Consider the following 26,054-nt stretch of genomic DNA (forward strand, 5'->3'; position numbering starts at 1 on the left):
TAGAAATGTTTCCAGTTGATAATTTATCGTTCAAACAAGGAATTTTCAGTTATCTTTTTAAAAGGATTTCATTAATATATAGTAAATATGCATAAACACACAAAAAACTACCTAACTAACCTGCCTTTTTAGGGCACAAGTTGAAATAACTTATTGTCCACTTTATATTAGACTTTTATTTTCAGGTTCTTATTTTCTACCTTTCACGTCAGACTGCTTTAAAAAGATGAAAAACATAACCATGGGCCAACGCCTGTTAAAACAGTCACTTACAATGGCTAGATTCCTATTCAGAAACATTCAAGAGGGCAATGAGAAGAACCAACATTGGATTTCTAAAAGTTTACAAACTGAATAGCTGGAACTAGTTAATAGGAACCAAGATACGAAAACAGTCTGACAAATGCTGTCAAGTTAGTTCTTAAAACACTGGAAGACTTAAAACACGGATGAGCTCTGCCAATGGTGCCGTGTGGTTGCACACAGCAAACTGGTAGGCTTAATTTGCAGGGACCTTAAATTGGATACCAAAAACTCACTCATTACTCACCCAGGGAAACCCATGGTAAGAGCTAAGGTCAATATTTTGTAGACATAAGGTACTGTATAAACAAGTAAAAGATCCAAGCTTATCGCATGTCTGTGCTTCAGTTAAGAACTGTTTACAGTCAAAAGGATTTATTTATGAAAATAATTTGAAATGCAGAAGGTTTCATTCTTTAAATTAATATTGAGAATATCAAACTTCATTACAAAAATCAATCCTGTGGTTCCTTAGACAATATATTTACATATAAAAATACGTTTGCAATACAGGTCTTCTCTATTAGCCATAATTATTTCACTAATTATGTCAATGAGAGAAAGCTATTATTTTGACGTGTAAAAGCTGCCTGTAGCCCTCGTCCTACCACAATAACCCTTTTTAAAGCCAATAAAAAGGGGAAATGTGGGGTAGGGGGGCCAAATATATCCAATCCTTTTTTCCTGTCTGCCATTTCCATACTGAACGCAGCTGTCTGCTCAAGAGAGAAGTGCATTAATAACCAAAGAAATGATATATTTATTTACTCAAATCAAGATTTAGGGCTGAGCGTGGAAGTAGAAAAGAGACGGGGTAGAAGAAATGTATCCCAAGAGAGAAAATAGAGTGGTTCCTACTACAAGGAAGTCGGCTCCTGACCCTTGGCCTGGACCACGGAGAAGCCAGCCAGCAATCAGCCAGACGGGTGCATGGGCAGGGAATTCTAGAGTTAAGTCAGAAAACAGGCTTCAGAACGGGCTCATCTATAAATCTGGACTATTCCTGAATATTTTGAAGGATTCCGAATAAAACACAAATGTCTTAATCAAATTCAACTCAAGTCATGGAACTGCTACCATCAGGAAAGAATTAGGCACCTGGATGAAATAACGGGTGATCACAGTCCGATGGGTAAATAACGTAACGGAACATAACATAAATATAGCATAAGAATATTTCTTAAAGAAATAAAACGTTCAGAGATAACTAAAGCCGTTCTCCCAACACTTGCCCCTGAGCTAACCACTGAATTGAGGTTCATTCACCGTATTTACTTATCTTACTATATGGAAGACATCAATAATACTTCTGTTATTGTTTTCTCTATTTTAAACTTTTATATAAATTGCATCATGCTGTATGTGTCCTTCTGACAACACAGTGTTTTAAGATGTATTTAGATCAATGCATGCAGACTGAAGCCATTCCCTCCCCGGCAAACCTAGGGCCTCTGGCATGCTCTTGTTTCCGGGTAAGCGCCGTAATGGCCACCCCAAGTGGAACCATTCAGGGGTGGCTGTGGACCCACCCCGACCCTGCTGTGCCACACACTCAGCTCTGTCCCCTGGCTTTACCTCAGTGAGCACACCACTACAGCTTTATATTTTCTTTCTGTCTCTGGGGCTTAAAAATTCCCTTTTATCCAGCCCCACTGGGTACTTAAAATTTGGGGCTATATTTTAAACAAAAAGAGTTGCTTTGGTAGGGAGAAGGAAGGCTGAATCAGCCCAGCCTGCTGTGTTGTTGGGGCTGCAAAGGCAGCCTGGCCCAAGGAGAGCCGTCTAGTAAGTCCCCGGTTTTGACACATCCACACTGTCCATCCCACCACGTGCTTGCCAGATCAGGATTGTGGGGGGCGGCCCCTCGTCACTGCGATGGCTGACTGGGCTTCCCACACAGCACAAGAGAAAAGCAGTGAGAAAGCTTGTAACGACATCCGCCACAATGGATCTGTGGTCCAAGCAGCGTTAAGGGTGGACAGCCAAACTTCCCACACATGCTGCGCGCAGGAGAATCCGCCTATTTAACATGCATGGAATGTGACTTGTGGATTAGCCGAGGACTTGTAACTCTGGGTGAGACAGTCAGGGGCACCTACTTCCTAATTCCTTCTGTGTTTTACTTTCACAGGCTGGTGGTTTGATGCATGCGGTCCTTCCAACTTGAACGGAATGTACTACCCACAGAGGCAGAACACAAACAAGTTCAATGGCATTAAGTGGTACTACTGGAAAGGGTCAGGCTACTCACTCAAGGCCACAGCCATGATGATCCGACCGGCGGATTTCTAAATGCCGGCACACACCCTAGGGATGGTGGACTGTACTGGTTTCAGAGACGTACTCCCGGAGCTCTACAAGACACAGCTGCATTCTGTCTCCCCGGCCACCTCAGACAGTCACATGCTCCACAGGGCCCCACCTCAGAGCCCCGTACACTTCACCACTGGCACCTGCAGCCCTCGAGGAACCAAAGCACAACCCTGAACCTTCACCTTGTGACCTGGGAGAACATCTGTGTGAAGATGAATTTAAGCTGGCAGATGAGACTGACAGTGTGCAGACTCTGTTGTCACAGCCAAGAATGTCATGTGCGAGTGCATCAGTAAATAACTGGAAAACAGAACACTTAGGCTATAGAGGAGAGATAATCTTGGAAGTGCATTCTTCTAAGCACTGTTCATGGACTGTGTAAATATCCACATGTCCTCAATTCAGCATCCCTAGCTTAACTAAAAGGAAGGAAAAATTCTCTAAGCCATGCAAATATATTACATATTCAGGGATTTTCTGAGAAGTGGTTATTAGCAGTTTCATATTTGGAGAAGGAAAAACATAGTTAATGTATTTTTGCTCCTCCTCTTAGATGCTTTAAATTTTCATTTGAAAACAGCCTATTTACATATGTGTCGCCAGCTTAGTTTTAAGTTAATGCTCAAATATAGACTTCAAGTTTAGATGGTGAAAACTTCCAGGATCTTCCAGGATGTTCTTTTAGTTTATGTAAAGATTGTACTATTTTTTTTTTCCTTGCCTGGTTGTTAAATATGAAGGTATTTTTAGTAATTAATTATAACTTATTAGCCGATATGACTACATTTAACTTTTATGCTAATATTTACAATTTTGTAATTTGATTCCAAAATAACCGATTGTGCCTCATGACAAGGAAAATTCTACATGACGAGGAGAAAATTATACATTTCTTTGTATACATTATACAAAGAGACTTCACTATCTTTCACTTACTATTCTAATACAGAGGTCTTTTTCCTCTTCTAGTAAGATACATTCTAGAGAACTAGGCTGCAATTAGTGGCTGAGAAACCCCTTTCCGTTAATGCATGTACAATGCTATACTTCTCGGGCTAGAATCGCCCTGAAGTTATTTAAGGAAAAAAACAATTTGTATCAGTAAGAATTTTTTTTAAATGTCTACCAGAAAACTTTTTAAAGAAGTATTTTGAAGTCCAAAAACAAACCTGATATTTATAGTGTATTCATATGGGTACAGAAAATTTTGAGAGCTTGGAGTTAAGGTCAGGACCGCACAACCTTAAATTTCTAGACTTTTAACCCAGAAGTTTTCAGAACACTAATGAACATGTGTGTAGGCTTTATAATTTAGAAGGGATTTCTTATATATTTGCTTTCGAGTCACGTGCTAGGAAGCTTAGAGTCAAATTTACAACCAGCATTTATGCCTGTCTTCACCTTATCCCATTCTACACTTTTTTTTCTTTATTCCATATTTCTTATTTATTTCACCCCTACATGCCCACCCCACTCTCACCACAACTCAGTTTTGGAACACCTACCATGCTATGTGTGTTGAGTCAATTTATGGACTTTGGAAGACTCAGAAGCTCTGCTTTCCCCAGCATGCTGTACTTTCTCAACAAGCATATTAACTGAGTAAAAAACCTCCTCGTTTTATTACATTTAAGAATGTTTCATAAATTCAACAGAGGTATCAGCTTTGTATCAAGTTAAAAAAATCTGATAATAAGAAAATATTACTGGTTTAAAGGAAATAATAAGTTTCTATGATATGTCAAGACCATATGGCAGATACTGAGACAGAGAAATGATGATACAGGAAAAATTGCCAACAAAATAATTTGTATCACTTGCCCATGGAGGCAGGTTAAATGAACTTCAAAGATAAACCGCACTATGTTATTCAGGTTACATACACTCTCGTTAGACAGAGGATAGGGGGAATTTGTGTTTTTATTCTACGCTTCAATTCCTTACATGGTATTTCAAACAAAGCATCTTGCTGAGAGGAATTTTTTCTCTCCTTAAGAAAACATTTATAGAGTTGACAGGAAATCAAAACAGTAATCTTAAAAATGAAAACAAAACAACTCAACAACCTAGAGAACCATAGTGATTAAGGGCAGAGTTCAACTTGTTGTCATGTGATAGTCACATGGCATACTCAAACAACCAAAATCCATGAAGATTGGTTGCAAAAAATCACCATTTATCTTTCAGCTATTAGGTTGGTGCAAAAGTAATTGTGGTTTAAAAATTTAAAAATAATTGCAAAAACTGCAATTACGTTTGCACCAAACTAATACTAATTTTTTGAAAGAATAAACTGTCACAAACCAGTTAACATTTCTGGAAATGAAAGCCAGCTTCTGCATAATCCTGCTTCCAAGTAAACCTGAAATTATCTACTAAATTATTACGTAATCTTCAAAAAAATTAGGACCTGGAACTTTTCCATTAGCATTTCAAGTACTTAAAAGTCAGTTAAGTTGAAGCTGAGTTTAGGAAAACATCAAAGCACAAAGACCACGTCTAATGCTAGCAGGCCACAATTTTTATACCTATCAGTTCTATCTCTATTCAGAGTAACAGAATTTATCTTCTAAAGCTGTATGCAAGATATAATATTACTGTCTCAACAATCTATTTTTTTCTCATTTTTGTTTTTCTCAATCCTGAGGACTTCTGTAATGAAAAATTTGGGGCTCTGTATTCCTCAAAACGTTTTGCAGAATGTTCTCACATTCTCACATTTTTTTTCCCCACAAATAAATAGATAAAAAGTGTTAAGTTCTGTGAATATGTCTTTTTAGTTATGAGCATCATCACATTTGATTTAATAAAAACTTGAGTCATATCTATGCTAATGGTAATTTCCTGAGAATACCAAAATGTATAAATAAAATAACATCTGACTTACAGGAGCTGCAGGGAAGGAGTCAGAAAGTTCAAACGGTTCCTCGGAAATCCAGTGACCCAGCTCCAAAGACCACAGTACCTGCATTTGACACAAAACACACAGAACTTTTAATGGGTTTATTAGGCTCTTAGTGAGCAATAAACCACTTTGAAGATAGATAGAGCAAAAACAAAACACAATGACTCAAAAAACAGCAGTGACTACACATTCCATAGATCTGAAGCAGATGTGTCTTGAATACCAAAGTGCCGTCAGAATCTTCAGGCTGCTTAAATGTTATGAATATTAATAAACAGTTAAAAAAAAGTCTCATGTGAGGCCAAATACTAAACATCACCCAACTTCTAAACATATGAAATACTATGTACATATATATATTTTTTATTCCAAGTTTCCAATTTAAGGAGGCATTATAGACAATCCTCAGTAAATATTCTAGAATCTTATTAATTAAAAAAAAAATAGAAGACAGACATAAGCCTAAATTAAAAAAGCAACCATTAGAGTGTGACTGTGTTTACAACATTAGCTAATATTTTCAGAAGTTCTCCATACACATTTGAAAATCCCTCCCAGACTTTTGAAGAGTAAAATGTCTCATAAGTAAACTTTCATCATCATCATCGTTGTCGTCATCGTCATTTTTGAACCCACACATTTTTAAATGATTAAGACCATGTTTTCATTTTAATTCAACAATGTTTGAAATTCTACAGTCATCTCTGCTCTATGACCGAACTCCCTAAAAACCTGTTTCTATGCACCAGAATTCTACAATTAAAATAATCAAACTGAACGACATGACTCACATTTATCCCTTATCTGCAATTTCATTTCTTACATTCTGTGAATCCATTCTTTTTTTCTAGAGTAACTACATAGAGTTCTTTTTGCTGAATTACTGGAAATGAGGCCTAACTCTTCCTTTTCGGTAGTTCCTAAGATTCAGAACCACCTACGGGAAACCAGTCTTAAATACTTCCCTTTTTATAATATATTAAAGCTCGTACTCATCTAACACGAGACAGCAATTTTTTGTTTCAAAGAAAAAGTGAGTGTGACAGTGGAATAAAGATGAGAACGGGATGTAGAATCTGAATGCTACTTCCTGGTGCTGGCCTGGACTCTACTTTAAACAGACTCATTTATTTTTTCAACAACTATTTCCTTCTGCTCACTATCCGTTCATCTGTGAACAACTTACTGAGAGCGACCACGAATAAGGTCCCACATTGGGTCCTGGTAATAAACGCAAACCCACCTGAGAGAGAGAGAGAGAAGGGGAGAGGGTACCCCAGCACAGAGAGAGTACCATGTGCCAAGATAGGATTAAAGTAGGAGGTGGATTTTTTTTCTTTTTTGGCTGGAGAGGAGGGTGCTTTGGAAGACGTGCTAGGAAAACGGGGCTGGTTGGATCCCTATGGTGAGGTATCACAGATACTCAGTTTCCATCCCCATGTGCTTGGGGGCATTGGCACGTGGCAAAAGAACTGTTGGGCAGGAGAATCGGAAGTCAAGCCAGAAAAGACAGGAAAATAGCTCCCAGGGTGTTGGGCCCAAGATGATATAATGCAACTGGAGGGAAAATCTGTATCCATTAGAGAGAGAGAGAAAGTAACAAGCTGTGTTCTCAGGGACCCTGTTCAAACTTCAGTTAGATCTGTGTGTACACAAGCATTTTGTCATTTCAGTTTCTGTTGCCCCCTGGTTTTTATGGCCTAACCAACGTTATAAAAACAAAACGACTTATCTTGATAAGTTCAATGAAAGAAGGTATTAGAAAACTGGTAAGCCTACACGAAATCACATTTCTCCCTGGCTCTTTATGGGTGGTTAAAAACATTTAAATAACAGTGTTTACCTTACTTACTATCATTTATAGACACACACTAGCAATATGTGTGATTCCCTACAAATACATACAATTCGCCAGGAAATAAAATGTAAGTAGTTTTAAAACCAGGTTCATTTAAAATATGAGGCAATGTAGAGACATAGTACAGTGAGAAACACAGTGTACCAGTGAGAGAGTCCAGGGAACCAGTCTCAATTATGTAAGTGGAATTTGAGTTCAGATATAAACCCCATCAAAATGCCAACTGCATTTAAACAACCTCTTGGAAAAAAATTATGTTCGTTGAATGTGTCGACTTCTAAACGCTATGAAAATAAAACCGTAAGGCATCTAAATAGAATTTTGATGAATTAATAAATTTCATTTTAATAGGTATCCCAGGAATAAATAATGTAAAGAGATAGCAGAGAACATTAATTTGATTGTAAGGAAATCAAATAAAAAACATATTACAGAAAAAAATTACAAACTTTTTGCTTTAGTACCTTCATTAGCCCAACTTACCTTTGCCTTATCGAATGTTCAAAATAGGGAAAATACAGTTTTCAAAATAACAGTTAAGGCTGTAAGTGACCTTAAAAATAAAAAACTAATCTGATATATTTCCTATAATATATGTGGATAGACCAAAAATAACTAAGAAGCTAAACAAAACAAGGAATGGGGTGAATGAACACAGAAGATCTAATCCCATGTTTAAGAGCCTTAACAATGAGGGCCAAGTTAGTTCAGCATCCACTGCAAATGAATGTATTTTTGACACTTCAAAATGGTCATTCATAAATGTAACCCTTGATGTGTTTAAGTAGGAACCATTTTCTTGTCTTATCATTAGATTAACAGCTACTGATGAGACAACTTTCCATGAAGCAGGACTGAATATGCAGTTAGATCCAGACCAGGCACAATACACATGGTCTACTTGTTCTGTGTACGTCTAATCCTTCTGCTCGGACAGCATGAGGCATCGCAGCTACCACAAAGCCAAGCCAGAAAATGGCACCGCTGTCAAATGCAGGAACAGCTTCCTACACAGGGAAGAAAATGAACTCACTGTGGCTAAACAGCAAAATAGCATCTTCACCAGATTCCAATACTCAACTAAAATGACAGAATTAAAAGCAATGGGAAAAGAGTCCGCAGTAGATGAAATACGATGACATTTTGGAAGTTGCAAAGCAGGTAGATAAATGGTAACTGACAGTAGGGCAAAGAAAGCTTGAATGTAAGTATCTACAACAAGGAAGTCAATAGGAAGCATCCAATTATCTCCTCAGATTCCTAGAAAGACAGAAATGGGTGGCACAACATACGTCTGAAAAACGGGGTGTAGAGCAGGATAAAAAGGAGGAATGTCCTACCCCCACCCCAGCCCACCCTCCTCTAGAACAAGACAAAATACAATCAGATGGGTATTCCTGGGAGTGATGGTGGGAAGTAAAGAGAAAACTTCTCCAGCACGGCCCTCATCCCAGACACCAGCACAGACCCTAGGCCAGGACATGGGCGTTCTTTTCTGGGGACAGTGATCAGCCCAGGAAATGAAAGACATGCAAATACTAAGACTTGGACCTCCTTCAATCAAACACCTCCATCCACATCACATTATCTATACGCCACTCAGGCACAAACGTTTCAATGAGCTTTTCAGTGCCTCATTATTACACATGATTTTACACCCATTGGATAAGTCTCTAGAATGAAAACATAGGCCAAACCAAACAATAAGGGCGTTCCTGGGATCACACTGACGGGAAGTCCCAGGATAACAACTGTTCTATAGACCTAGAAAGAACCAGTCGGTTCGTGGGTGGTGTCGCCAAGAAAAATACATGGGATTGGAAGATTATCCGGTGTGTAACCAGATTTGAGAGAAGAATTATAATGCTTTTAGAAATTTTTGCAGTAAATTAGTGGTAGGTACATAGAAAACTAAGCAATCAAGTACTTGTTAATGATTAGCTCAGGGAAAAAACAAACAAAAATTACTAGAAAGGAAATAGAATCATAGTACTTTATATGGCTCAGCTCAAATAGTATTCACATAATCACCCATATTTGTGAGTGTATGTGTGACTGTGGGCGTGTGTTCATATGGATATATAAAACTTGAAACAAAAATGAGAACCATATTGGGTAGATGAGGGAGGGGAGGTGTAGGTAGTTGTGGAAGCTATATGGTCATATTTTAATCTTCCATAATGTCTATAAGTGAAAAATTAAAAAATGGTAGGAAAAGCATTTTATTTAGAAGTATGCAGGTAAAAACATCAGAAGGCTCTTTTAAGAGTTAGAATTGGGCTGGAAAACGACAGAGCAGGCAGAGCCACTTTTTATTACAGCCTCATAAATTATATTGATTTTTCAAACATGTTATTTTGGAAAATTTTAGACTTACAAAAGAGTTTCCCAGCTAGTACTGAGAGTTCTCATTTACCCGTCACCTAGATTCCTCTATTGTGTGAGTCTCCAACTTTGCTCTTCTGTTGTAAAAGTGCTTTGCCCACTAGAACCGGCTTGTCAACATCTACAAAAACATTGTGCGGGGCTTCTAATTGGAACTGAGTTGAAGCTATAGCTCAAAATAGGGAGAACCAACAGGTTAGAAAATATTGCGTTTCCCAACTCATAAACACAGTATTTCTCTCCACTAATTTAGGTCTTCTTTGATTTCTTTCATACGAATTTTGTAGTTTTGAGCAAACAGATTCTGCAAATATTTTGTCAGATTTAAACTGAAGTATTTCAATGTTGGAGATACTAATATAAATGGGATTTTTTAAAAAATTAGAATTACAGTTGTTCATTGCTAGTACGCAGAAGTGTAACTGAATTTTGTATACTGACCTTGAATCCTGTAATATTACTGAACTCAATCTACGAGTTGTGGAAACTTTTTGTAGCTCTGCTGCTGTTTTCTACATAGACAATCATGTTTCCCATGAATGGACGGTTTTATTTCTTCCTTTTCCAATCTGTATGCATATATATTTTTTCTTGCCTTATTGCACTGGCGAGGACTTCCAGCATAATGCAGAAGAGGAATAGTGACAGCATTAAAGTTGCTTGAACTACTTTGTGAGGCAGGCTAATTTGGCTTATAATAGTAACAGGACACAATAAAACCAAAGTGTTCTTGTGTATAAATTAAGGTTTCTATGGAAAGCACAGGTTTTGTTGCTTAATCTTTTAACTTTTGTTTCAAAGTAAAATAAAGTATAGATTGTTTTCTAGTACTGCTGTTGGCTAGTGGTCATGGTACTTTCATTAGCTGCTTCAACTTCCTATCCCCAAAGAATAATTAGAAAATTCTGAGTTATCAAAAGTACTATAGCTCAACATTAGTAAATGCCACTTTCCAAACCAGAACCCATAAAATTATTTTTCACCTTAATTTCTTAATATTTTAATTGCCTAAGAAGTTTCTTCAGCTAAAAAAATGTAATTTACTCAAAGTATTTAAAAAGTAAAATTACTAAACAAGGTATCCTTAATTTTTGACTTCTCAAAAAAATTTAAGTGAGGGAAAACAATACAGAAATATTTCAATATGTAAGTGATGAGAGAAGGTTGTTATTAAAGAAAGAGCGGCCTGTATGAGGGATTTTAGGTTGCAATGGAAAAATCAATCACCCATATGATGATGATTCACTATTGGTATGAAAATTACAACTGCAATATGAAGCTGACTTAACTCACTGGAGAGCATTACTGATCGTGTTGAAAACATTTATTAACGCTCAGTTTCTTATTGTAATTGTAATATTGAGTTTATTCCAAGTTTCTAAATAGCCAACTAAATCAATCATTGTTTTTGGACCTGTCTCCAGAGCATACCACCTACCATATATAACTGTTAAATTCAACAGCAGTTGTGGTACTAAGAATACCTTTGAGAACATAGCAGGAAAGAGAAAAAAAAAGGGCTTTCTCTGTGGGAAATGTCAACAATATTCTTTGCATACAAAGGAATTTATATTGCACAAACACCAGCTAATTAATTAAAATCAAATCTGACAGAAACTTGTGCTACCCATGGGAAACTAGTTAATTTCAAACAGTTCAAAAGTATGAGATTCAAGTTATTCTCTACTTGAATCACTGAGCAGTGATTGGGGCCGTCTTCATTACGCTCTGCCCTACCCATCCTTTCCTCTACCAACTGCAGGAAGAAATATTTGGTTGTTAAGAGTTTATAGAGGTATCGAGACATATATTCAGCATTTGTAAATCTTTTCTTTCCTATAGAAGAAATTAAAAAATAGTAATTAATAATTTGTCACTATTTTAAGCTCACAGCAAAATTACAAAAATCACATTAAAAATATTTTTCTCGTCATATTTTACAGGTTCTTTGTCTCATTTATAAGGGTAATTTATTTTTCTCAAAAAACAAAACATTAAGAGAATTTGTTACTATGTAATATTGGTTTTATTTTTTTTCCAGGGGGAGGGTAATATTTGTTTCTTCTACAACTAGACCATACTAGACTGTATAGTGTACTAGTTAAGAACACAGAACCCAGGATGCTGGGTTGCCCCAATCTCCATCTCTTTCTAGCTTTGTGACAAGAGGTGAGTTACTTAACCTGTGTGTCTCATAAAAATATTATACATCATTATAAATTACAAACATATACATGCAGTTAATGAAATAGTTGTGGCAAGGAAGTTATTTCTAGGTTAAACTTTGGGAGAGAAAAAAAAATCAGGGCAATCAATAGCACAATTTTTATTAACAAATAAAAGGGTGCTTATGTCCTGAATACTTTGGAGCCAGAAAACAGAGGAGGTCTAGTCTTCCAAAAAGACCAACTTGAACTGGCGACGTTTCAAGGCAATAATAATATTTGTTCCAAAATAAGCCATTCCTCTGTATTTCCAACACATCTCAGAACATCAAGAAATGCTTTCTATAATTCCATAAAGTAATTTAAAAATACAAACCGATTCAGTAGATGCAATGCCTGCCTCAGTGAAGCAATTTCCCATATATAATTTCTTTCAATTGTGGTGAAATTCCCATAATATACAACTAACCATTTTAAAGTGTACAACTCAGTGACATTTAGCACATTCACAATGTTGTACGAGCACCACTTCTTTCTAGTTTCAGAACTTTTTAATCACCCCAGGAACACACTCTGCACCCACTAAGTGGTCACTGATCTCTCTCCCCTCCTGGTAACCACTCATCGGCTTTGAATCTCAGTGGGTTTGCCTATGACAGACATTTCACAGGAAAGCGACCACACAACATGTGACCTGTGTGTCCAGCTTCTCTCACTGGGCATAATGTTTTCAAGGTTCATTCAAGTGATGATTTGAATGAAGATGACTGACAGGTGCCAAACAATGTTTGTTTGATAATAACAGTAATTAGTAGTTATTGAGTGTTTATTGGGCACTTTATTTAGATAATGAAACTGAGGCTTAGAGACTCGAACTGCCTTACTCGTCACACAACTAGTAAGGGGCAAGGTTAGCACGAAAACTCACTCTCTTATCAGTTCACCTTTTAAACCCACGTAGGTGGTATGCAATCATGGGATGAAGACACCCAAGTTTAAGGCCACAGAAGGTAAATATATTCTCTAGGCCAACTCTGGAAGTAGATGCCAGAAAGAGCGTGGGCTATGAAGTAAGGAAAAGCTCAATTCAAACTCAAAATTCACCATTTTCAAGTCCTGTGACAATGAGCAGTTTACTAAAACTTAAGTAATACTCGAGAATTGAATAAATTCGAGTCCCAGTTTCCCCAGGGATTACTGTACTGACAAGCTGAGAGAGCATGTGTGAATCTCCTGACAAGACAGCGCAGGACTACACATTTCCTGTGATGAAAATGCACATTGTTTTGAAGCAGCGCCATGCCCACCCAGACCCAGCTTGTGGCCTCTGGCACGTCCCTGTCAGCCTCAGTTCCTGGACCAACAGCTTAACACACCACCTGGGAGCTGGCAGCCCATGAAGCAGCTCGGGACCCAGACCCATGGCCTCAGAATCTGCATTTTAATAAGAGCTCCAGAAGGATTCATATGTTTTTAAGTCTTAAACATAGTTTCAGCTGCCTCAAAAAAAGTGGCATGAAACCAAAACCTTAACACAACCTATTTAATCAAGACAGAGGAGCTAAGCAACAAAGTACTAAAAATAAGTAGTTAAGAACTCTTTTCCCTGTTTAAGAGATATTAGCGGACAGAGACTAAACATCAGATAGTAAGAGGAAGAAGCAGCCGCCTGTTGACAGACGCTGGACTATTCTTACAAAAATGTTTAGCTATATTGTATATAGGCTTTTAAAGTTAGATTTACACTGCCTGGATTGTACCCAATCTTTTCCAGCCTGCAAAAATGAAAATGGATTATTTTTGGATTTGAGAGCTTAACTGCTCACTACTAGTCCCTTTTTACATATTGCTAAGCAAAGACCAGGGTGACCCAGCGTTTCACCAGCGTACTTAAATGTGAAGTCCAAACATCTTTATAAATAACACAAGCTTGTATTTTTCTTATCAAAATGAAAACAAAGAAATAAATATAACACATTCCAATGTAACTAAAATAAATAGCAGAAACATCACTTTGCTTTATGAAAACAGAGTAGAAATTATTATTACCATCACAGACAATAATCCAAATATTATGGCTACTAAGAACAATCACTGTTTTTTTGTCCTTAGAATCCATGAATTTGAGTGACAAAATTTTTTTTTTCCTAAATGAGCACGAGGGAATCTTATTTTCATGAATCTTAACAGGAAGCACGTGAACTACATGAATTTATACTGACGTCCAATATTTTTACATGACAACGTTAGCTCATCATAGGCAAAAAGAAATTCTGAGATGTTTAAAATAACTAGCAAGCACGTTTAGTCATCTACATCCTCATTATTCATGTAACAAGTGCTAAGTTCCATGTTCAACCCTGGGTCTTGGGCTGTGTAAAGAGACAGATACAATCTGTGCCCTTAAAGAACTTGTAATCACTGATGAGCCAGCCTCTGCTGAAAAGGCGCTGCTTTAATGTTTGAAACATGCTTTGCTTTGTCCTAGCCCCTTGTGCCAAGAAGGTACAGCTGCCTCTAAGTTTTACTACCAAAAATACTATTTACAATTTAACAATTGAAATAAATGTTCCACTTCAATCAAGTATAGTGCACGGAATATTACAAAACACTTAGAAAGAAAAAAACACCTGCTTGTAACATTACGCATTTGTATACTATTCCTTCTTGTTTCATTGTTATCCAACAAAACCCAAATCAAAGAGTTACACAAAACAGAGGCAGGCGCAGAGGGGTGTCTCTCCTCACTGATGGATGCTCCCCGACGGAGTGTGACTTAGCAGAGAGTGGGCAGGACTGACCACGTGCAGGACAGAAGCACTTCAGTGGACCCAGCTTCACGAGAGCCGGAAACCAGAGATCACACGAAAGCATTTAGCGTCGAGGCTAAGTCTGCACGCCTGGGAGCCACCTGAGAGTCTGTGCTGGGTAAAGTACCGGTGAGGCAGAACTTCAAGGTTCAGGCAGACAGACTTTCTTTCAAAAGAAGAAAAACCAGTTGAAAAGAGCTAAGAAGTCGATCTATCATGTACCTAAGGCAAGCTGTTATTTCAGTTGACAAAATTACTACTAGTGACATATTTCTCATTCTCTGGTAAAGAAAAGCCTACAGAGTTTTCTGTGGAGAATGCTTTTTAAAGTATAAGTACTTTGGCAAGGTACAATCTGTGGCCAAGTCAAGATGAACTCAAGAATCCAGCCAAAGCAATGAATTTTCAGAGAAATGCATCAAGCGGATCACACATAAAAAGTATCAGGTAGCAAAGTGTACAATGCTGTCAATGAGTTTTCCAAAATGTACAACAGTCTCCTAAAATCCGGCGTTTCTTAATATCAGCTCTCTTCACAAATGAGTTAGCACGAAAGCCTAACTCCCAGAGGGTACGGATGCAGACGCCAACAGAGCTCAAGTAGGATGATACTGGCAAACTATTTTAACTCAGGAACCGAGCTCAGAAAGCCAAAAGGAGGAATAGGTAACAATGTCCCCATCGTCACTGATGACCACCTAAGTGGTGGGTAGCTGAAGCCAATTTTCGAAAAGTCCCAGAGAACGCAATCCTGTTGAATTTTCTGATAAGAACGTTAAACTGAGATATTCTGTGCCACTTACCAACGGTGATGTCAGAAACAGAGGTGAGAACTCAAGCACTGAACAGAAAGCTGCAAAGGTTAGAGGATAATGGTGGAGCTCTGATTAAAGCTAAGTTCTTTTTCTAAAAACGAGTTTTGGATGTGTCCTGGAGGTCCCAGTCAGAAGGCGAGAAAGAGGTAATTCCAGGTTTAAGAAATGACTACTCAGTTGCCCCAATTAGACAAAACGAAGTGAGGAAGCAGTGTGGCCGGCCCCTCAAGGCCGCACGTCTGCAAAAACAAGTGGGAACAGAGCTGAGCCACCTGATTTGCTCATGTTCAGCCTTCCCCATGTGAACTGCATGCCAAACACAGCACCTTCTGTTTCCATATACACGGCCTTCATCTAGTTTTATTTGGTTCTGGGAAGCCAATAGATTTAGGTGCTTCACAAGGCCACTCCCAACTCATCATAATAAACCTCGATTGTCTTTCAATTGGCCACGTCCCAAGGCTTGAATCATATGCCATGTTGCCCAGCTGGCTACCAAGACCGGTGCCTCTCATAAGTCCGAGAAGTGAAGAAACAGCTCTCCGCACCATTCCCGCCTCTTTACTTCCTGCTCACCTGCTCACGGTCAGCCCTCCTCGTCGTCAGACGTGCTGTTTTCAAGGTCTGACAACTTCCATGCAGTCAAATCCAGGGCCCACTTCTGTCCTCCTGCTAGTCACCTCTCGGCAGCATCAACATGGCCCAGCACACTCTCCTTCCTCAGACAGTCCTCTTGTCACAGCATCACGGTCTCCTAGTGTCCCACCTGTCACCACCCGGTCCTCCCCCTTCCCTCGGACTTCTGCACGTGGGCACAGCCCCGGGCTTTGTCCTCAGCTCACTCCTCTCCTCACTGCCATGGCTGTAGATGCCATCTGTGGACTCAGTTCCCAAATGAATATTTAGCACTAAGCACACGCACGCGCGCACACGCGCACACACACACACACACACACACACACCCCTAATGTGATATGTAGAATCTCTACTTGAACGTCTAATAGGAATCGCACACTCAATATGTATGGATCAGAATTTTTTTATTGTACCCCAACCTGAAAAGTTACTCCCCCAGTATTCGCCACCTCAGTAAGTGGCACCACTGAGTTGTTCTACCTTCAGTTGCTCAAGTAAAAATTCTAGGTAGTGTGAGCTATCTTGACTCTCTCCTCCATGCAAGTCTCAGCCTTAGGACCTGTGTGCTTGCTTTTTTGTGCCAGGTGAATTAAGGAGATTGCGTCTCGTACCTTTACAAAATTAAAGAACAAATTACTAATGTAGAGACCTGAAGTCCACAAACGGTGATGGACCCTCATTCACAGTAGTTAGTGGCTGCGTCCCAGGCTGACTGCACAGCCGTCTCACTCTAAAAACCAACGTCCATGCCTTCAAACCCCACCCACTAGTCATTTGCAGATGACAGTTATGGGCCTGTTCATGCATCTTGTCAAATGTCCTCACAAAGGGCAACACCAAAGCCCTGCGTTTTACAGGCGAGTCAACGTTTTCATAACTGTCCTCAGTCAAAGATTACGGAACTGGGAAAACGCAGCGCTTCCAGGGCGGGAAGAATGTACCCAGGGACTTGTCAGGATGAACAGAAGGAGGGCAGAGGGAGGGGGACAGACCCAAACAAGCCGCCCATTTCCTCTGGCCCCCGGACTCGGTTCTACTGCACACGGAGCTCGGGCATTTTCCCGTCACCACCTCACGTGAGAGGAGCCAGGGCTCCCGGTCGTGTGTCAGTCCACACACAGAACCCATGACTTTCTCAGCGAAGGTGTGTACATGAGGAGAGTGCTGAGATGACTTCTCAGACTCAGGGCCTTAAGAGCACACCTTTGCCCAGGTGTTTCAAGGCAGATGAGCTGCTTTTCCCAGCGTCTCCATCACTAAACACAGAGTCCTTCTCTGTTGCAGAAGGTTCTGCACGAGTCCAAGGAGACCGAGGGTGTGAAAATGCTTTTTAAAGCATAAGAACTACAGCAAGGTCTAATCTGTGGCCGAGTCAGGGAGAGCTCGGGGTCCAGCCAATGACGCTTCCAAGACCCACATTGGGGGCTTGGTCAGCGTGGCCCCATCCACGCCTCGCACAGGGCTGTGGCCCCGCGCACGGTTTGCTAGAGAACTTAAGAAAACAGCTCAAAGTCCCGGTGACAAATGTGGTACACCGAGTACATTCTGTCTAGAAATTATTCTCAGAATGTGTTCAGGAGTTAATCTTCTAACTTCAAGTAAAAACAAACAGAAAAAAAAGGTTTTCAAAGATGCTTGCTTCCGAGTGGGCTGGGAAGGCAGCGTGATGTACTAGCGAGAACCCGGGCCGACCACGTGTAATTTTAGGGGAGTGACTAACATTCTTCAATGTAAAACGGTGGGCCCAGCCTCCGTGAAATACGCATTTCACTCTCATTGTAACATTTGAGTCTATGCTCTCACCAGTAGTCAGCCTCGCCGCTTACTGAGTTCACTGTGAGAAAGCCAAAACTAAACCACATTACTTGAAGAAAATGGACCCATCGTCAAATCATTTCTTGATTTATCAAACACTTGATTTTAAAGTGTTCTTTGTCATTAATAGTCAACCGTCCTGAAATGTGCTGCAGGCCTGATTTAGCTCCTAAACTCTAGATTTGCACTTACAACTTATTTAGCTTAAAAACCCTGTATCAAGCTTTGTTCAGAAGCTGTACAGAATTTTTTTAACCTGAAATTTTTAAACCTGAATCCTGGCTGAACGACGGCTCACTCCTACGCAGCGTCTCTCAGAGGGAGGCAGCGCTCTATGCCAACAGAAGCCGGGAGGGAGAAGACAGGCTGTGCGGCCCCGTCACGCCAGCAAAGTGGAGTGAGGGCAAAGCAGAGCTGTAGGTAAGTGAGGAAAGGAAGGAAACGCCTGGGGAGCGACAGTCAGAACAGAGGAGTATCCAGAGAACTCAAAGAGCACTGGGCCCAAGCCCGAGTTAATAGAAAAGCTATAGTCGAAAGGGACGCTTTGGTCAAATCGGTGTCTTTCATTTTCCGACGTGTTACTTCCTGTCTCCCACCAACAGGAAACAGCAACTCCTGACACGGTTTTCTATTTCTATGTATCTGCCAAGCAATTCCGCCATAAAGCAGGAAAAACACAAGTTATTCCCTTTGCTGAAAACAGCAGAGGTAACCATGGAAGCTGGAGCTGCTGTAAACATGCAGAAATTGCCAACAACAAAAAAAAATCAAGTAAAATTCAAACTGAATTTTGTTATAAAATCACCATAATTTTTTTTGATATGGCAAACTAGGCCACATACAACCATCTAGTTTTGAAGCACTCTACAAGAAATGTCCAGAGAATACCACACAAACACTGAAATAAAAACATTCGCAGGCATGTTTTTCTTGGAGGCAAGTTTATACCTCTAGCCAAAAAGAATAGTTTAAGAATCCCCCAAATTGCATTGGGGACAAGGAAAAAGGAAGACGACCACAGAGACAGAGAGTCATTCGTTTTACATAAAGACGACGTGACCTTAACGTGTACAGTACGGACACTTCAAACCTTGACCTAAAAGGAACTAAAGCCTCTGAAATTCACTGCTAAAGTTAGAAAGTTGTAGATGAGCATGAAATGGTTTGAGCTTTAGAAATGACTGGGGTCGCTTTATAAATAGCAATGGCAACTATTCTCTCTCTCAAAAAAAAAGTTTATCATGGTTGTCTGAATTTGTTTAGAACATTGAAAGAAAGAAGACACGATCATCTCTGTCTTATTTAAAATTGAGACAAATGGGGAAAGACAGTTCATTTCTAAACTTTTGTTTTTCACCTGAAGGGTGTAAGTTAGCAATAACCTATTAAAATCAATAAACACGTCACACCAGCTAGAGGAACATTTGACAGTCATCACAATTACATCGCAGACCCACTTTCAGCCACAGGACACCCGCTGCTTTTCTATTTCCCAGGACCAGTGTTTAGGCACCAACAATGGTGCATTGGGGAGGCAACGCCTGCAGCTGTTTTCAGACAGACACAAATCCCAACACTATTATTCTTAAAACCTGAGTGTGCACTTGCAGGAACAGTACTCCGATGGCGTTGGAGAAAGTTAAACTATGGGAAATCAGTACGAGGGCGGCGTTGGAGAAAGGGGTGCTTCACGTAACACTGAAACAGGCCAGATGAGGAGCGTGCTTTGCTCAGGCCCCTCACAGGGCGAGTGAGGGCGCTCTTCCCACCGCCACCCAGACCACCCCACCTTGTCCTCACGCTCCCTTCCCTCCCCAAGGCCCGATCAGTCAGCCCCACGGGTTCAGGAGCCGTCACGGGCACCCCCCACTGCCAGGACCACTGGTCCTTGCCAAGTCATCACTGGTCTTGAGCAAAAGCATCTTTTTTCAATTTTAGGGCAAATGCATTCTGCCTGCAATAAAACTCCTGTGACAGTGGACAGTGACTGAAGTGTATAGCTCTTTGGGGGGAAGTTAATACGTGATTGCTAGTGGAAGGCTAACATTCATGAAGCTCCCCCTTTTCATGAAACTGCACGTTTAACTCTCGGGTTTCACACAAGCCGATTAAAGCAGCACTGTCACCAGCCCCATTTCACAAAGGAGGGAACTGTGGCTCGGTGCACTGGGGAATGTCACCACGGCTGCCTGGCCAGAGTTCCCAGCACCCACGCGGCCCCACCAAGTCTGCACCGTTTGTTTTACATGGGGGTGGAGATTAACTTTCAGTACGTGAAACCCCTAAATCTGGGACCCGCCACATAGTTTGGCACCCAACTCTCCTCTACTGAATTTTTCTTTTTTGTTGTTTCATATCATTATCTTACCAACTTTTAAAACATCGGAAGCCTGAATCTTGTGTTAAAGCTTTGTGGGTCCTCTATTTCAAAATAATCTTGATGTACATGCACTGTCAATTTGGACACTGTAACTGGTGATAGTAATGGAATGGAAACACATGGGGACCTCTACACAGAACACACATTTTACATATGTGTATGGGTGTGTTTTCAGTGAATCACTTACATAGTAAGTATCTTTTCATTCTGTTCTTAATCTCTAAACAGCTCTTTCATTGATTCCTGTCTTCCTACTAGAAGGTATTGAATATATTAGATACATAAATAAAATATAAACCTGTCACAGGTCACATTTTATAGAAGAACTGTGGCTTAATTAGTGGCTTATTACGACAAAAATAATATTAAATTACGAGGCAACTGCTTTACCACTGTTTAAAAACCATTACACTGGTACCTAGAGGGTATTATGCCAAGTGAAATAAGTCAGACAGAGAAGGACAAACACCATATGATTTCACTTATATGTGAAATCTAAAGAACAAAATAAATGAACAAACAATACAGACTCTGATACAGGGAAAAAACTGATGGCTGCCAGATGGGAGTCATGGAGGTGGGGGAGGGGAGGGCTGTGTGAAAAAAGTGATGGGATTGAGGAGTACAAATTGGGAGTTACAAAACAGTACAGGGAATATAGTCAATAATATTGTAATAACTATGTACGGTGTCAGGTGGGTACCAGACTTATAGGGGGACCACTTCATAAGTTACATAAATGTCTAATCACTACAATGGTAAAACTAATATTAAACGTCAACTGTAATTGAAAAATTTAAAAAGAAAGCCTTTAAAAATAAATAAAATCACTATAATGGTATATAAAATGTGTTACTTAAAAATAGTAATTTGAATGCCTTCATGCACGGTCATGCTAGCATTAAAACAGGAAGGACTCAGACTTCAGCACCACTGCAGCTCCATCATCTCAGCCCTGCCTCTGCGCCTCTTGGAGGCCCACACAGCTCCATCATCTCAGCCCTGCCTCCGCGCCTCTCAGAGGCCCGCACAGCTCTATCATCTCAGCCCTGCCTCCGCGCCTCTTGGAGGCCCACACAGCTCCATCATCTCAGCCCTGCCTCCGCGCCTCTCGGAGGTACACGCAGCTCTATCATCTCAGCCCTGCCTCCGCGCCTCTCGGAGGTACACGCAGCTCTATCATCCCAGCCCTGCCTCCGCGCCTCTCGGAGGTCCATACGGTTGGCCCTACTCTGTAGGTTGGACTAGCTCCCTGCCAGCTTTGCCCAGTGATTACTCATCACAAAGGAACATGAACCGCGTCAGATGATTGGAAACCAAAGGCAATCTTCCTATATATTATTCTTCGTATAAGCATTTCTTCTGTAATTTTTTTTCTTAATATTCACAGCTGTGTCTTTCTTCTTGCTTACTACCAGCAAAGCCAGTTCTTAAGACTGGAAGTCCCAAATCCAGGTGTTGGCAATGGGGCTCCATCTGGAGGCTCTGAGGGAGACTCTGGTCCAGGCCCCTCTCCCAGCTTCTGGGGGCTGTGGGAGATCCTTGGCGTTTCTTGGCTTTTAGACACATCATTCCAAACTCTGCCTCTGCACATGGCTATCTTCCCTGTGTGTGTTTCCAAGCTTTTTGACAGTGTATTGCTACAGAATTTAAACTGTTTAAGTCATCAACTTGGGACACAATGAACCACGCTACCGTGTTTCTCCAAAAATAACACCTAGCCGGACCATCAGCTCTAATGTGTTTTTTGGAACAAAAATTAATATAAGACCCGGTCTTATATTGTATTATATTGTATTATATATTGTATTATATAAGACCGGGCCTTATAGTAAAATAAGACTGGGTCTTACGTAATATAAGACTGGGTCTTACGTAATATAAGACCGGGTCTTACAATAATTTTTGCTCCAAAAGACACATTAGAGCTGATGGACTGGCTAGGTCTTATTTTTGACATGGTATATGGTGCTTACAGAATTAATACCTTTGTATTTGTGGGAGCAGTACCCTATTTCCCTGAAAATGAGACCTAGCCAGATAATCATCTGTAATTTGTCTTTTGGGGCAAAAATTAATATAAGACCCGGTCTTATATAGTAAAATAAGACCGGGTCTTATATTAATTTTTGCTCTAAAAGACGCCGTAGAGCTGATTGTCTGGCTAGGTCTTATTTTCGGGGAAACACGGTATTTGTGGCCCCCCCAAAGCTGTCCACAGCCAGAATTTGTGTCCTCAGAACTGTGAATATGTTACCTTCTATGAGTTTATACATGTGATGGATTTAAGGATCTTAAGATGGGGAGACATCCTGGACTATCCAGGTGGGACCAATGAGACCATGAGGGCCCTAATAAGTGAAAGATGGAGGCAGGACATCACAGGAGATGTGACAATGGAAGCAGAAGTCAGAGTGACATGATTGCTGGAAAGGGCCATGAGCCAAGGAATGCAGGTGGCCTCCAAAGCTGGAAAGGACAGGAAACAGATTCTCCCTCGAGCATCTGGAAGGAACGCGAGCCTGCCAACACTTCACCTGAGCCCAGTGAAACCTATTTTGGACTCCTGAAACCATAAGAGAATATAGCTGTGTGGTTTTTAAGCCACTAAATTTGTAGTTATTTGTTATAGCTGCCAGAGGAAACTAATTCAGCACTATGGACCTTTTAGGAGAAGACATTATTCAAGGTGATGTCACATTGGCCAGGCTAGTCTGGCAAGGGTCCCCTGGGTGACATTGCTCAGCTAGTGGGAGCCACAGGGAGTAGAGGCCACTGTGTCAAACAGGCAGTGTCCCTCACGCCAGACGTGTGGGTCAGGTAAGGCCTGTGCCTGGTTTGTTCCTGGGATGGACTGGGTGTCTCGGCCACGCCTTTTCCCAGCACCGGTGTCTCGTCCTCGCTTCATGACACCTGTCTTGGTGCACGGGAAGAAAGGGAACCAAACCCACCATAACCTGTCCCTCCTAAGTCATTATGGATCTTGGTTAAATCATCGTCTCACCACCTTCTGTACACGTGCAAGCCCACAACCGCAGGATTAGCCTCGGTCCTCTGCCCTCTGCACCTGCAGCCATCCTTGAGAAAGTCGCAGGACTGACCTTCACAATACTGTCCAAACCACAGTGCGTCTTGCTGCCTCTCCGCCTCCTGCCACCCAGTCCACGCTTCAGCTTCTCCAGTGGAACGCGGATGGCAATGAGCTAGAAAGCTCACTTGACTCCACTCCTGTGTCCTCACGGTGGGCGCTCCAGGCAGCGCCCAGCATCCTTTGAAACACACGAGTCAGGTCATATGGCCCCAACAGTTTCTGATGGCTCATCACGCACAAAAAAATATCATCAGACGCTTCACCATGGCCCCCTGGCTCCCTTCAGGGCCTGCTGTCTCGTCTCATCTTCTATTAATACTGTCTCTCTTGGCGGCTCAATCCTGCCTTCTTGCTCCTTCTCAGGTGCACCGTCCCAGCCTGAGGGCGTCTGCCCTCATTGTAGCGGTCCGGTGCCTCCAGGACTGGATCTGGGTGCCCCTTTAGAGGTACTGTCTGGGAACGCCAGCCCGACACGGGAGGCCTCGGGTCCTGTGGGAGGCGGGGGCGCGTCTGCTGGGAGTGGAGTTTGGGGCTACCCTCCTGGGGGAGACCAGGGCCATCCGCCCCGCGGCCAGCTGGTTCACCAGGCAGTCCGCCCTGCAAGCCAGATGCATCCAAGCGGTGGCCTGCGTCATCGCTACTTCCCATTGCCGAGCAGATTTCCGTGTGTGGACAGACTAATTCATTTATCCATTCACATGCTCAGGGACATTTGTGTCGTCTCCGGGTTTGGGGGATTATTATTAGCAAAGCTACTACAAACACTGGTGTACAGATGTGAGGGTGAGTATACGCCTTCGTTTCTCCTAGGCAAATACCGGAGCGGGGTTGCTGGGCGGGCGGTGATGCGCCCGTTTGACTTCATACGATCATAAGTGTTTTGCAGAGTAGACACAAGATTTCCCAGTCCCAGCAGCCGCACGTGAGCGCCCAGGCGCTGGGCGTCCTCGCTGGAAGATCGCCAACCTATAAACGATTTGGTAACGTAGACTTCCTACTGGGCACGTGGGGGTATCTCACTGAGCTGTTACATCGCAGGTAACAACCTTGAGCATCTTTTCAGGTGCTTATTTGCCACCTGCACAGCTTAACGTGCTCAGAAGTATTTTCTGGTTGGTTTTTGCTTGAGTTCGTTTTCTTATTTTTGAGTCTTGAGAGTGAGTCTTCATATACACCATGGATGTTAAGTCTTTTGTCATACGAGATCGGCACATGTTTTCTCCTGGTCATTTTCTAATGTTCTTCAGAGTAAACACTTTTCATTTTGATGAAATGTAAGGTGTTAAATTTTTTCTCTTAAACATCATGGTTTTGGTGTTGCATCTAAGAACTGTTTGTCTAAACCAAGGTCATAAAAACTCCTCTCCCAGGCTTATTTCCAAGAGTTTGATCATATTACGTTTTCACCTAGGATCCATGTCGACGTAATTTTTATATATAGCGTGAGGTATAGGTTCATTTTTTTTACATACAGATGACCTATTTTTCCAGCACCATTTGTTGAAAAGACTGTCCTTTCTTCACTGAATTGCTCTGCACCTTTGTCAAAACCAGTGGACCATATGTGTGTGGGTCTTGTTCTGCCCTCTCCGCTCTGTTCCATCATGTCCATCCTCTGTCAATACCGCCTTGGCCCGACAAAGAATGTCTTCAGATCTCGTAATGTCAGTCCTCCAACTCTGGTCTTCCTTCAAAATTGTTCAAGCTATGCCAGTTCCTTTTTCTCTACATATACATCTTAGAATCAGCTCTCCTACATCTTCAAATGATTCATCTGGATGTGTTAAATCTACAGATCATTTTGGGGAAGGGGGGCATGTTAACTACATGGAATCTTCCAACCATGAACAGTGTGTCTCTCCATTGAATTCCTTCATTTTTTCTTAAATCAGTGTTTTGTAGTTTTTGGCATTACAGATATTACGCATATTAGGTTAGTTTTACACTTAAACATGCCAATGTTGACCTTATATTATTGTATCCTGACATTCTGCTGAACTCACTAATTAGTTCCAAGACCTTGTTGGAGATTTCTGGAAACTGTCTACATAGACAATCACGTTATCTATAAATAGAGTTAGTTCCATTTCTTCCTCTCTAACTTAAATTTCTTTTATTTCCTCTCCTTATGTTACTGTTCTTATACTTTATTCAGTCACTTATGTGACTGAGCGACCCTGGTTCTTCCCTCCAGGCAGAAAGGTCCAGGTGGGGAATCCTGACTGCACCCTGGGAGTTTATTAAATAACATGCTTTACTTCCTTCCTTTCTCACTGTTAGTGGTTAATCCCACACACAGTAACTGTCAGCTGAACTTGCATCAGAGAGAGAACACTGGCAACACGGAGCAGAAACGTGAAGGCCTACCGATGGCAGCAGTGGATGCTGGTTCTCATGTCTGACCTGTCTGGCCTGCTCCAAGTCCCAGAAGAATAGGTTGGTTATAGAACCAAGCACAGATACATATATTCACAAAAGAGAAAGAACATTTTTCATCTGGGATATGAGGGAAGAAAGAGCTGACTGATGAAGAGACACTCTGAACTGGACAGACAGAACACAGGGTATTCATTCCTGG

The 26,054-nt window shown here is 41.1% G+C and overlaps 2 protein-coding genes across 11 annotated transcripts in view; one reads left to right on the top strand and one right to left on the bottom strand.

The window, feature by feature from the left end:
- The window catches only part of ANGPT2 (angiopoietin 2), a 55,452-nt gene extending 49,153 nt beyond the window's left edge, over nucleotides 1–6,299 (top strand). For both annotated transcript variants that reach the window (XM_019717766.3, XM_019717765.3), the window contains exon 9: nucleotides 2,435–6,299. In XM_019717766.3, coding sequence (XP_019573325.3) covers nucleotides 2,435–2,595 — 161 coding nt within the window. In that variant the 3' untranslated portion in view covers nucleotides 2,596–6,299. The remainder of the gene's footprint in view (nucleotides 1–2,434) is intronic.
- Nucleotides 1–26,054, bottom strand: part of MCPH1 (microcephalin 1) — a 256,430-nt gene that overhangs the window by 163,238 nt on the left and 67,138 nt on the right. For 8 of the 9 annotated variants that reach the window (XM_088793043.1, XM_074329290.2, XM_074329291.2 and 5 more), the window contains one exon: nucleotides 5,504–5,581. In XM_088793043.1, the coding sequence (XP_088649169.1) occupies nucleotides 5,504–5,581 (78 nt within the window). Of the gene's footprint in view, nucleotides 1–764; nucleotides 1,248–5,503; nucleotides 5,582–26,054 lie in introns of those variants that run through there. The other variant, XM_074329294.2, reaches the window with a different exon arrangement.

Source organism: Rhinolophus sinicus, chromosome 16 (assembly GCF_057876585.1).
Source record: "Rhinolophus sinicus isolate RSI-liver-muscle chromosome 16, RSI-T2T, whole genome shotgun sequence".
NCBI classification, from domain to species: Eukaryota; Metazoa; Chordata; class Mammalia; order Chiroptera; family Rhinolophidae; genus Rhinolophus; species Rhinolophus sinicus.